The sequence below is a fragment of the Bufo bufo genome, chromosome 6 (genome assembly GCF_905171765.1).
Source record: "Bufo bufo chromosome 6, aBufBuf1.1, whole genome shotgun sequence".
Classification (NCBI taxonomy): Eukaryota; Metazoa; Chordata; class Amphibia; order Anura; family Bufonidae; genus Bufo; species Bufo bufo.
In genome coordinates this window covers 60,924,538-60,937,575 of record NC_053394.1, presented here as the reverse complement: position 1 = coordinate 60,937,575, position 13,038 = coordinate 60,924,538, and the positions used below count along the sequence as shown (strand labels likewise).

General features: G+C 40.1%; 1 protein-coding gene across 7 annotated transcripts in view; it reads right to left on the bottom strand.

The window, feature by feature from the left end:
- Window positions 1–5,405: 5,405 nt before the first annotated feature.
- The window catches only part of BLNK (B cell linker), a 309,580-nt gene continuing 301,947 nt past the window's right edge, over window positions 5,406–13,038 (bottom strand). For all 7 annotated transcript variants that reach the window (XM_040434768.1, XM_040434770.1, XM_040434771.1 and 4 more), the window contains one exon: window positions 5,406–5,735. In XM_040434768.1, the coding sequence (XP_040290702.1) occupies window positions 5,616–5,735 (120 nt within the window). In that variant the 3' untranslated portion in view covers window positions 5,406–5,615. The remainder of the gene's footprint in view (window positions 5,736–13,038) is intronic.

Below are 13,038 nucleotides of genomic sequence, written 5' to 3'. Positions count from 1 at the left end.
ATATATTATTTTTTTTGCCCTCTCCTTCCAACCGCACATCCAAGCCCTTTCCACCGCCTCCAACTGAAAAACATCTCCCGCATCCGCAGTTTACTCAACTTTGAGTCTGCGAAAATGCTTGTGCATTCCCTCATCATCTCCTGTCTAGACTACTGCAACATCCTCCTCTGTGGCCTTCCATCTAGCACTATCCCATCATCTATTTATCCCCAGGACTGTGACTGTGACGAGGGGACATCCTCTGCGTCTGGAGGAAAGAAGGTTTGTACACAAACATGGAAAAGGATTCTTTACGGTAAGAGCAGTGAGACTATGGAACTCTCTCCCTGAGGAGGCGGTGATGGTGAATTTACTAAAAGGAATTCAAGAGGGGCCTGGATGTATTTCTGGAGTGTAATAATATTACAGGCTATAGCTACTAGAGAGGGGTCGTTGATCCAGGGAGTTAGTCTGATTGGAGTCGGGAAGGAATTTTTTATTCCCCTAAAGTGAGGAAAATTGGCTTCTACCTCACAGTTGTTTTTTTTTTGCCTTCCTCTGGATCAACTTGCAGGATGACCTGCTGAACTGGATGGACAAATGTCTTTTTTCGGCCTTATGTACTATGTTACTCTCGCACCCGTCCAATCTATCCTCAACTCTACTGCCCGGCGAACCACCTCTCACCCTGGTATTCCTCTGCCTCTGCCAATCCCTTCACTGGCTCCCCATTGCCCAGCGAATTCAGTTCAAAATACTAACTAATACATACAAGGCCGTCCACAACCTGTCCCCTCCCTACATCTCTGAGCTACTTTCCCGATACATCCCCACACGCAATCTCTGATCCTCACAAGACCTCCTTCTCTCCTATTATCATCTCTTCCCGCAATCGCCTCCAAGATTTCTCTTGTGCATCCCCCACACTTTGGAACTCGCTACCCCAACATATCAGACTCTCACCTACAGTGGAATCCTTCAAAAGAAACCTGAAAACCCACCTCTTCAGACAAGCCTACAACCAGTGACCCTGCTGCCTCTATACCGCCATGACCAACTTCACCCTCTCCTACTGTGTCCTTCTCCCATACCTTGTAGATTGTAGGCTCTTTCTCCTTCTGTACCAGTTTATAACTCGTCTTATTCATGCTTAGTGCAGTTGTCTGTATTATGTACAGGTGAAACTCGAAAAATTAGAATATCGTGCAAAAGTCCATTTATTTCAGTAATGCAAATTAAAAGGAATTGCATTAATGCAGCTTAAAATGAGAATTTTGTGAAAAGGTTCAATATTCTAGGCTCAAAGTGTCACACTGTAGTCAGCTAATTAGTCCATACCCCCTGAACAAAGGGTACCTGAAAATTGTGACTTTGGGGTTTCATAAGCTATAAGCCAAAATCATCCAAATTATAACAAATAAAGGCTTGAAATATCTCGCTTTGCAAGTAATGAGTCGATCTCATATGTTAGTTTCACCTTTTTAAATTGCATTACTGAAATAAATGAACTTTGCGCAATATTCGAATTTTTCGAGTCTTACCTGTATGTCCACCCCTTTTCATATGTACAGCGCTATGGAATGAATGGCGCTTTAATAATAATAATCCTGGGGACTCACATTGTCCACCAGCACATATAATTACGGACCTCTCAGAAGGACTGGCAGTGACATTGCTCCACTCCAGTCTTCAGTTTCTATATACAGTACCTATCTGAATGGGTTTTGTAGTGGGTACTCTTTTCCATGCCCTGAAGTTTTGAAAATAGAACCACTGCAAACTATAAAGCCTGATTATTTGATATTGTGCAGTTTGGATTAGACTCTTTTTGTTAAGTTTCCAAATCATGCCCCTTTCACACGTCTGGAATAGTGACAAGATGTTCAGTGGAGGGAGCTCGAAGTCCATTTTTTTTCCCTCTGTCATCCGTATTCCACGGGCAATGCTAAGCTGAAAATTAATTTCAAGAGCATCTCCTACCAATGGTCCATAAAAACCAAGGACCAAATACGGATGGCATCCATATTGCGTATGTGCTTTTCACAGACCCATAGACTATAATGTGCATGACAAAAATACAGTAGGCCATGCTTCCGTGGTGTTACTGCAGACTCATGGTCCATGGAAAACCACTGATGTGTGAATACACTTATTAAAGTGAATGGATGCGTGAGTGTCATGTGTGACATAGGCTCTGGAAAAGCATGCAGTACCGAGGCTGGATGCCTCAACATTTTACAATGCAGAAAAACTATAAAACAAAATCAGATTTAATGCTACACACAAGACTACAAAAAATAAGCATGCCATGTAACTACATTCAAAGCAAAAATTAAGGTAAGGTGGATTCTCCATAAGACTGGTTTCACAAATAGCGTTCTTTTTGGAAAAAAGCTGCAGTTTTTCATGCAGATTTTTAAGCCAAAGCCAGACGTGGGTTGGAAGGGAAAGAGAAATATAAAGGGTGGACTTCTTCTTGCTGGATCCACTTCTCGCATTGGACCAGACTGCGGTTTCTTAAAAACCTGTGTAAAACCACTCTTTAGAATAGGGTTGTAGCTGCCAAACCTTATTGTTCTCTCTTATTTGTATTGTGCCAGCTGATATTCTTAAAGAGTAACTAAACTTTTGAATACATTTTTGTTAACATGTCCCTAATGCCCGAACAACAGTTTTTGTAATATACTTTATTAATGTATTTTTAATACACTTTTCCCTCCATAAAGCGCACATTTCTTTGTGCGCTTAAAATTGACCTTTTAGTACACCGCTGACACTTTATCAATGGGGCCGCAGTGCAGGGAGTACGGACAGGAGCGCATATTGCTGCTCCTGCCTGTGCCCCCTAGAGGTTTACTAAATGCTGGCATATCACATGGGTACTCTGTAACCATGTGCTATGCCAGGATTAGCTGAACGGAGCGGCGCCTGCTTAGCTAAGCTAAAAGTTCTGCATGTCAGCTCCTAGCTTAGTGAAGCAGGCACAGGCAGGAACTGCTCCACTCAGCTAATCCTGGCATAGCACATGTTTAGTAAACCTGGGGGGGGGGGCACAATGTGTGCTCCTGCCTGTACTCACTGCGCTGTGGCCTCATTGAGAAAATGTGTTTCCCATACGCCGCTGAGAAGTCAGCGGTGTACTGAAAAGTCAAGTTACTCTTTAAAAGGTGACATGACAACCATTTTTCGAAGTTAGTGATTGATGTGACACTGCCGGCCTGCCCGCTTCTTTGATAGTGAATACTGTTGGTGATTAGTTTAGCAAAGTAGCACCACTGCTGGTCCTGAATTGAACAAATTTTACATGTGACTGCCACTGTGACCGGGCCCGATGTAGTGGGGGCATTAATGACTGTAACCCACAGGGACAAAAATACCACCATAAGGTAGCATGTGTGTGTCATCCACAAATCCCTATAACAGTGCATCAACCTCAGATCCCCCATAACTGAGTCCTCCGCAGATCCCCCTATAACAGTGCATCATCTGAAGATCCCCCATAACAGTGCATCATCCACAGATCCCACATAACAGTGCGCCATCCACAGACCTCACCCGCATTTTGGTGCATTCCATTTTGTTCAGTTCAGTTTTGTCCCCATTGACAATGAATGGGGGACAAAACTGAAGCGTTTTCTTCCGCTATTGAGACCCTATGATGGATCTCAATAGCGGAATTGAAAAAGCTAGTGTGAAAGTAGCCTTACACTGTCAGCATTGATTGCATAGTTCCAGATTGGGTAGGGACATACCCCCAAGTGGTGACACCTAGATGGACCTTTATTGCAGACCTCTGGCAGTTCATTAACTTCTAGTAGGATTGCTAGAGGATTGGCACAACAGAGTTATAAGAATAGATGCTCCAGAATTGTTATTTCATGGGGAATGTAAGTAATTACTAAAACAGACATGTTAGGAGATTTTATAGGTGAAATGTGTAACTAGCAAGTTTCTAAATCACTTCATTTTAAAAACATCTACCTGTAAAAAAGCTGTAAAGTCGTGGTCACTAGCGATCTCATTTCCACCTAAGTTGTCAAGTTATAAAGATCTACCTCTGTTAACAAAGACAGAGAAGATGGCTGAGAGGAGGTGGGGACTTGCCAGAGCTAGCTAAGATCGTGAGCCTGATAAAACTGCTTCTATACTTCTTCAGAATATCACAGGAGCCTATTGCTTTTCTGTAAGTGTGATCTCTCCATCCTTTTCAGCTTTCTGAGCTCCCTAGACAAAAACATAGTGGGAAGTGAGGTCACTGCATACAGTACTGGCAGAAGGGAGATGCCCTTGCTTCTACGAGAAATGCATCTAGCTGTGCAGCTGAATCAGGGAATAATATGGCTAAAAGAGACTTTAGGGAAGCCCAAACATAACTGTGATAACTTATGATTGTACAAAGAAGCCATTATGCAATTATTTTTTTTGAAAACTCAGATATGTTTTAAGTTTCTTGCTCAATCATATGAAGTATCCTGAGAACCATTATACTTGGTACAACAAAACTGATTTTGTTAAATTACTGTAGATGATATCACTTTAAATCAGGCATGCTCAATCTGCGGCTCTCCAGCTGTTGCAAAACTACAACTCCCATCATTCCCGGACAGCCGACAGCTATCAGCCTACAGAAGGGCATGGTGGGAATTGTAGTTTTACAACAGCTGGAGGGCCACAGGTTGAGCATCCCTGCTTTAAACCATCACTTTAAACCACTTTTAAGTACTAATGTTTAATTACTGTAGATGATATCACTTTAAACCATTTTAAGTACTAATATTTCAGACACTGCACAGTTTTTTTTTCTTCTTGTTCCTGGCGAACTATAGTAATATGGTCTATATGGTTATTTATATACCTGTTTTGTGTATACCTACCTAGGCCGTGAACAAGGCCTAGGTATTGGACCGAAACGTTGGCCGAATTACGAGATGTTGCATGGATAAAGAAACACAAAATTAAGCACATTTATGAGTGCCATGGTTATTGCATTAATATTTAACGGAACTTATCCTACCGCAGAGCGGTATAGATAATAATTCCAAAACGGTAAACAACAATTCCTGTGGTTAGCACTGGTGTCTTGCGCTGGGGTCCTGGGTTCGAATCAGACCTAAGACAATATCTGCATGAAGTTTGTATGTTCTCCCCGTGTTTGTGTGGGTTTCCTCCGGGTTCTCCGTTTTCCTCCCACACTCCAAAGATATACTGACCTTAGATTTTGAGCCCCATTGGGGACAATGTGATGCTAATGTCTGTAAAGCGCTGCAGAACATGTCAACGCTATATAAGTGAATATAATAAATAAATCACACAGTGCAAAAAAGGGGATGAGTAGGATGCATCAGTATAGGCCCAACGGCCGTTTGGGTTTCTCCGAAACTTTTGAGGGTTCACCAATAAAACACACACGGCTTGCTTTAAATTGGATTTATTGTGCGCACAAAAGGAATATGTTAGAAAACGTATATACAGAAATCTAGGTCAACCGCCCTTGCTCTTGGACAAATACATATATATATATATATATACACGAATCAAGGGGCCGTTTTGGCATATTTCCAGTTTCACAAATCCTTTGAGGCTTCTCTTGTCGACATATAAAGTTTCCTCTGTGACGTAACAGTTCTGCAAATAGCTTAAGAAATTCTAACACCCTGTTTTAACCTTGTTGAGTCTTTTGTGTTGTTTTGGCTGTCAATTAGTACCAGAGGAGTCTGCCGGTGATTTTCAATAATTTCTGCGACGCTGTGAAATTTCTGTACAAAGAAAGAAAAGGCAGCTAACATTACAAAAGTGCATTTATGACCGCCAATAAAATGCAAAGTCAGATCTTATCTTACTATTACATCTTACCATGTAGATGCTTAACCCCCCCCCCCCCCAATTGTTAACAGGTTTTTTTCCATTAAGAGGGCCTGCCACTACTCCTGACTTGCCTATTCTAGTGAATTCGTATCTCCATGAAATAACAATTCTGGGGTATCTTGTTTTAGTACAATGCACTGCGCCATCCCTCTGTTATTCCTCCTGAAAATGTATGAATAAATTGACAACTGTGTGTTACCATTGACCATGTCCTTACTCAGTCTGACAAGGTTAGTCTGAATAAAGACACAGTCCACCGACAAGACGTGAAGCCCAGATGTGAGTGTGGTAATACATTTCTCAGGATGAGTAACATAGGGATGGCCCAGTGCAAAGTTCTAAGTAATTCTACTCAGATTGTTTTTTCACGGAGAACTCAAGTTTTTATAAAAACAGACATGTCAGATGTTCTGCCTGGTTCTCTCTAAGCACGTTGTCTGGTTTTGAAACTCTTAAAGTGCTCATGCACACAAACGTATTTGCTTTCCGTGTCAGTTACGTTTTTTTTGCGGACTGTATGCAGAACCATTCATTTCAATGGGTCTGTAAAAAAAAAACTGAAGTTACTCCGTGTGCATTCCATTTCCGTATGTCCGTATTTCTGTTCCGCAAAAAAAATAGAACATGTCCTAAAATTGTCTGCATTATGGTAAAAGATAGTACTGTTCTATTAGGGGCCAGCTGTTCCGTTTTGCAAAATACGGAATGCACAACGGACGTCATCTGTATTTTTTGCAGATCCGTTTTTTTGCGGACTGCAAAAGACATACGGTCGTGTGCATGAGCCCCTATTTAAATTCTCTATTAGATAATGATCACTGAATTACTTGTGGAGGGTTGCTAGTGTATTTTATTTCTTTAAAAAAGCACAGATGACTTCAGTGATCACTATGCAATGCCCCATTTTGCCTGCGGGGGTGCTGCAGTGGATTTAAAGGGGTTATCCAACCCCTGAAATGCCCCCTCCCATATGCTCGGGCCCCTCATACACAATGTACTAACCCCCCTTCCCAGGACCTGCGTCGCTTCTGAAGCCCTCACGACCTCTGCTGCGGGCCTGGACATATGGGGAGCATTTCAAGGGTTGGATTACCCCTTTAAACGCTTTCTTCTAGGTTTCCTCATGGATTACAGATAATTGCTGGTGGTCCCAGCAGCAGGACAGCCTGTAATTGCTTTCAATAAACTCTTGAAAAGCCAAAAGTTATAGTAAAAGCAGACAACCAATTTAAAGAACGCTAACATTAATCCATTATTAAAGCTGTCAAAGGTCTGTTTCCTTGCCTTGTTACATACACCACCTACTGTCAAACAGTATATGTGATCAAGGGCCTGATCCTCTATTTGTTCACTAGGATAAGTGGTGCCAGAGGTGTCTAGTAGCTACTCATCCCTTCGCCCACCATTGAAACAGAATAGAGGTTGGTTCTGTGACTCCTAGTCAAGCAGCTTGTAGCCATCCATCATAGGTCAGTCTTGATCTAGTTATCACTGGAGTGAGATGTGCCTGATTTTTTAAGAGATGTGGTTCTCAATAAATTTGGTGCATCTCAGGCCCTAGCCATGGAGATGAGCTATTATTTATTTCAGATTCTGGTATAAGTTATAGTAAATTTGCTGGGCTGTGGAAGGTCATGCTCCTTCTGCTAAGCCTCGCCCATACCATGCCCGTTTTTCCAGAAACATGGCATGAACCCACAATCAGGGTGTTGCACGGTATTTGCACTGGGGTAGAGAGGGTTTCTGTAAGGATAGATGGACCCCTCCCCCGGTCTGAACCACTCTTAATATATACATTTACATTTGGCTTATTATTATTGTTTGTTTGTGAGGGCCCATTTCTTGATTTTTCTAAATTTCGTTTTTACCTATTTATGATAAAAGTTACATTTTAGAGTTCATGCCGTCTGTGCCTCATTCTAAAATAGCATGACTCCAATTATCTTGGCATAATGTACTCAGTGATTTTGACGTGGCGTGAACCCCCAAAAAGTTACACATATTTTGCAGAAATGGCGCTTGCACACAACATTTTGACGCCACTGATAAATTTGGTTGTTAAAATCCCCCCTCAATGTGCTCAGCTGCTCTAAGCAATTTACATTAAACTGATTTTCTTTAACCCGTAGAGTACCCCCGCCCTCGTGACTTAAGGACCAGTGCCGTAAATGTATGGCGGGCTGATCGGGCAGGTGCAGGAGCTGCGCCCACCCGATCAGCGGCACAGACCCAGCAGTTACTGACAGCCGGGCCCCTGCTGCATACGCTGGCATTGGTGAAAACAAAGCTGACCGTGGCATGCAGTGGTGGGGACCCGATGGCAGAGAAGGCAAGCTCGATGCCTTCCATAGGCATTGGGGCTTGCCTTCTATGGAAGCCTGTGAAATCCAGCCACTTAGGCTGGGTCTCACAGGCAGGCTGTCAGCATAAAAGCTGACAGACAATGCATTACAATACAGATTGTAATGTAATACATTGCAGAGGGGATCAGACCACAGAAGTTGAAGTCCCAGAGTAGGACAAAAAAAAAGTGTTTTTCATAATAATAAAAAAAAGAAAGTTTCAAGTAAAAAAAAGAAGAAGAATCCCAAAATAAAACACCTAAAATTGTAAAAAAAACAAAAACACAAAAAAAACCCAGACATATTGGGTATTTCTGCGTCCAAAATGACCAACCGGCTCTATAAGAATATCACATGATCCATCCCCTCACCTGAACGCCGTAGAAAAAATAAAATAAAAACTGTGCTAAAACAATCATTTTTTTGTCACCTTACACCACACAAAAAGTGCAACACCAAGGGATTAAAAAAGCGTTTGCCCCCCAAAATAGTACCAAACAGTCACCTCATCCCACAAAAAATAAGCCCCTACATAAAACAATCTGGCAAAAAATAAAACCATGGAGACACTAAAACATGATTTTTTTTGTTTCAAAAATGCTTTTATTGTGTTAAAAGTGAAAAAAATATAAAAGTTGAGGTATCGCCGTGTCCATAACAATCAGGTCTATTTAAGTATCACATGATCTAACCCCTCAGGTGAAAACCGTAAATAAAATGAAAACTGTTTCAAAAAAGTGAAAAAAGTGTAATACCAAGTGATCAAAAAGTCACACGCACCCCAAAATAGTACCAATCAAACATTCATCTCATCCCACAAAAATTGAGACCCTACCTAAGACTATCACCCAAAAAAAAAAAAAAAATATGGCTTTCAGAATATGGAGACACAAAAAAAAACTTTTTTCGAAAATGCTTTATTATGTAAAACTGAAACAAACAACAAAAAAAGTTGTCATATTTGGTATTGTCGCGTCCGTAACAACCTGCTCTATAAAAGTAGCACATGATCTAACCTGTCAGATGAAAATTGTAAATAACAAAAAAGAAAAACAGTGCTAAAACAGCTATTTTTGGTTACCTTGCCTCACAAAAAGTGTAATATAGAGCAACCAAAAATCATATGTACCCTAAAATAGTACCAACAAAACTGCCACCTTATCCCGTAGTTTCCAAAATGGGGTAACTTTTTTGGAGTTTATACTTTAGGGGTGCATCAGGGGGTCTTCAAATGTGACATGGCAACTTAAAGGATAACTGTCATATTTTCACTCAAAATAAAATTTTCATATATGTTGTTGCTGCTGAGGTGATAATCCATAATCACTAATTATTGTGTTCACATACCACTTGTTTAATAAGATTCTGTCCAAAGCAACCCCTCCTCAACAGACTTCTTTCTGACTATCTTCTCAAGATGGCCGCCGATGCCCTTACCCTGAGGCTAAGACCTCCCTCCCTAACTACCCAGAATTCAGTCGGCTCTTCTCGGGAACGCGCAGCCTCACTCCAACCAATCGGCTTTCTCCAGACTTAAACACGCCCTGTTTCTCCTGAGTAGTGTCGATCGCGAATATTCTAATTGCAATTTTTTTTTAAACGAATATCCTAATCGCTAATTTTTATCGTGAATATTGGCACTATCCCAGTCCAACGGGAGCGCGCATGCAGCGTTCGGGGCTGCCCACTACTACGTCCTGCGTCTTCTGTATATAGAAGATAGAGAAGATAGGAGACGGAGGACACCTAGCAATACTGTTTTAGCTGCTCCTCTTAAATGCCTAGGGGAGGAAATAACATGCTGCAATTACTAGGTAATTCAATACCTATACAAAAGTATTAACTAGGGAACTAAGGTAAACTTAGTCAAATCCATCCAATTACATAAAAAAAAGACAGTTACCCTTTAAAATTATCCCAGTGAAATCTGCCCTCCAAAAACCATATGGCGCTCCTTTGCTTCTGTGCCCTGCCGTGTGCCCAGACAGCAGTTTACACCCACAAATGGGGTGTTTCTGTGAACTACAGAATCAGGGTAATAAATATTGAGTTTTGTTTGGCTTTTAACCCTTGCTTTATTACCCGAAAAAAATGGATTAAAATGGAAAATCTGCCAAAAAAGTGAAATTCTGAAATTTCATCTACATTTTCCTTTAATTCTTGTGGAATACTTAAAGGGTTAACAAAGTTTATAAAATCAGTTTTGATTACCTTGAGGGGTGTAGTTTCTAAAATGGGGTCATTTATGGATGGTTTCTATTATGTAAGCCCCACAAAGTGACGTCAGATCTGAACTAGTCCTTAAAAAGTGGCTTTTGGAAATTAAGAAAACTTTCAAGATTTGCTTCTAAACTTCTAAGCCTTCTAACGTCCCCAAAAAATAAAATGGCATTCCCAAAATGATCCAAACATAAAGTGGACACGTGGGAAATGTAAAGTAATAACTATTATATGATGTATCAATATCTGTTTTCAAAGCAGAGAAATTGAAATTTGGAAAGTTGCAAATTTTTCCAATTTTTTTGTAAATTTGCTATTTAAAAAAATTAAAATTAAAAATAGTAACTGAAATTTACCACTATCATGAAGTACAATCTGTCACAAGAAAAAAAATCTCAAAATGGCTTGGATAAGTAAAAGCGTTCCAAAGTTATTACCACATAAAGCGACATGTCAAATTTCCAAAAAACAGCCTGGTCCTTAACCCTTTCATGACCAAAGGTCATTGATGCCCCAGTGTCCAGGTCAAAATTTACAAATCTGACATGCGTTACATTATGTGGTAATAGCTTTGGAACACTTTTATTTATCCAAGCCATTCTGAGACTGTTTTCTCGTGACACATTGTACTTCATGACAGTCATAAATTTGAGTCAATATATTTCACCTTTATTTATGAAAAAATCCCAAATTTACAAAAAAAAAAGTAAAATTCGCAATTTTCAAAATTTCTATTTCTCTGCTTCTAAAACAGAAAGTGATACCTCATAAAATATTTATAACTTAACATTCCCCATATGTATACTTTATGTTGGCATCATTTTGGAAATGTCATTTTATTTTTTTAGGACGTTACAAGGCTTAGAAGTTTAGAAGCAATTCTTAAAATATTGTGGGGCTTACATAGTGGATAACCCCCATAAATGACCCCATTGTAGAAACTACACCCCTCAAGTTACTTAAAACCGATTTAGCAAACTTTGTTAACCCTTTAGGTGTTCCACAAGAATTAAAGGAAAATGGAGATGAAATTTCTAAATTTCCCTTTTTTGGCAGATTTTCCATTTTATTACATTTTTTTTATTTAACACATTGAGGGTTAACAGCCAAACAAAACTCAATATTTATTACCCCGATTCTGCGGTTTACAGAAACACCCCACATGTGGTCGTAAACTGATGTAAGAGCACGCGGCAGGGCGCAGAAGGAAAGGAGCGCCGTATGGTTTTTGGAAGGCAGATTTTGCTGGACTGGTTTTTAGATGCAATGTCCCATTTAAAGCCCCCCTGATGCACCCTTACAGTAGAAACTCACAAAAAGTGACCCTATTTTGGAAACTACAGGATAAGGTGCTAGTTTTATTGGTACTATTTTGGGGTACATATGATTTTTACAAAAAAAATTGCTGTTTTGGCACCGTTTTGTTATTCTTAATATTTTACAAGATTTATCTGACAGGGTAGATCATGTGCTATTTTTATAGAGCAGGTTGTTACGGACGCAGTGATATCAAATATGTCTACTTTGTTAGTTTTTTTGTTTCAGTTTTACATAATAAAGCATTTTTTTCAAAAATAAATTACGTTTTTGTGTGTCCATTTTCTGAACGCCATATATTTTTTATTTTTCTGCCGATCGTCTTGTGCAGGGGCTCGTTTTTTGCAGAAAGAGTTGAGGTTTTTATTGGTACCATTTTTGGGTACATATGATTTTTTGATCGTTCATTATTACACTTTATGGGGCAAGGTGACCAAAAAATTGGCTGTTTTGGAACAGTTTTTATTTATTTATTTTTACAGCGTTCATCTGAGAGGTTAGGTCATGTGACATTTTTATAGAGCAGATTGTTACGGACATGGCAATACCCAATATGTATACTTTTTCTTTATTTAAGTTTTACACAATAATAGCATTTCAGAAACCCCAAAAATTATGTTTTAGTGTCTCTATAGTCTGAGAGCCATAGCTTTTTTTATTTTTTGGGCGATTGTCTTAAATAGGGTATCATTTTTTGCGGGATGAGATTTTTTACACAGTTTTTATTTTTTATGGTGTTTATTGGACGGGGTCGATCATGTGATATATTTATAGAGACGGTCGTTACGGATGCAGTGATACCTTTATATGTGTGTTTTTTGTTCGTTTTTTTGCATTTTTTTATAGGAAAAATTTAGGATTTATTTTTTTAATTTACATTTTTATTTATTTATTTTTACTTTTATTATTTTCACATTTTTTTTATCAAGTCCCTCTTGGATCTTGAAGATCCAGTGGGGCTGATGGTTGTACTATACTTTGCAATGCGCTTGCATTGCAAAGTATAATACTACCAGATTTCCTGTAGGTGGCAACACCGGACGCCTTTGCAAAGCGCCCGGTTGCCATGGCAACCATCGGGCGCTGTAATCGCAGCGCAGCAGCCCCCATTGTGGAGAGAGGGAGTCCCCTCCCTCTATTAACCAGGGATTACAGCAGAGTGTCAGCATAGAGCTGACACTCGCTGCGGATGGCGGCAGCTCAGGAATCGAGCCGCCGCCATCAAACACAGCAGGGGGACCGCATCGGGGGCAGGGGGCACAAATGGGGCATGGCTGGAAACGGTGGGTACGGCCAGCATGGAGGGGGCACAGAT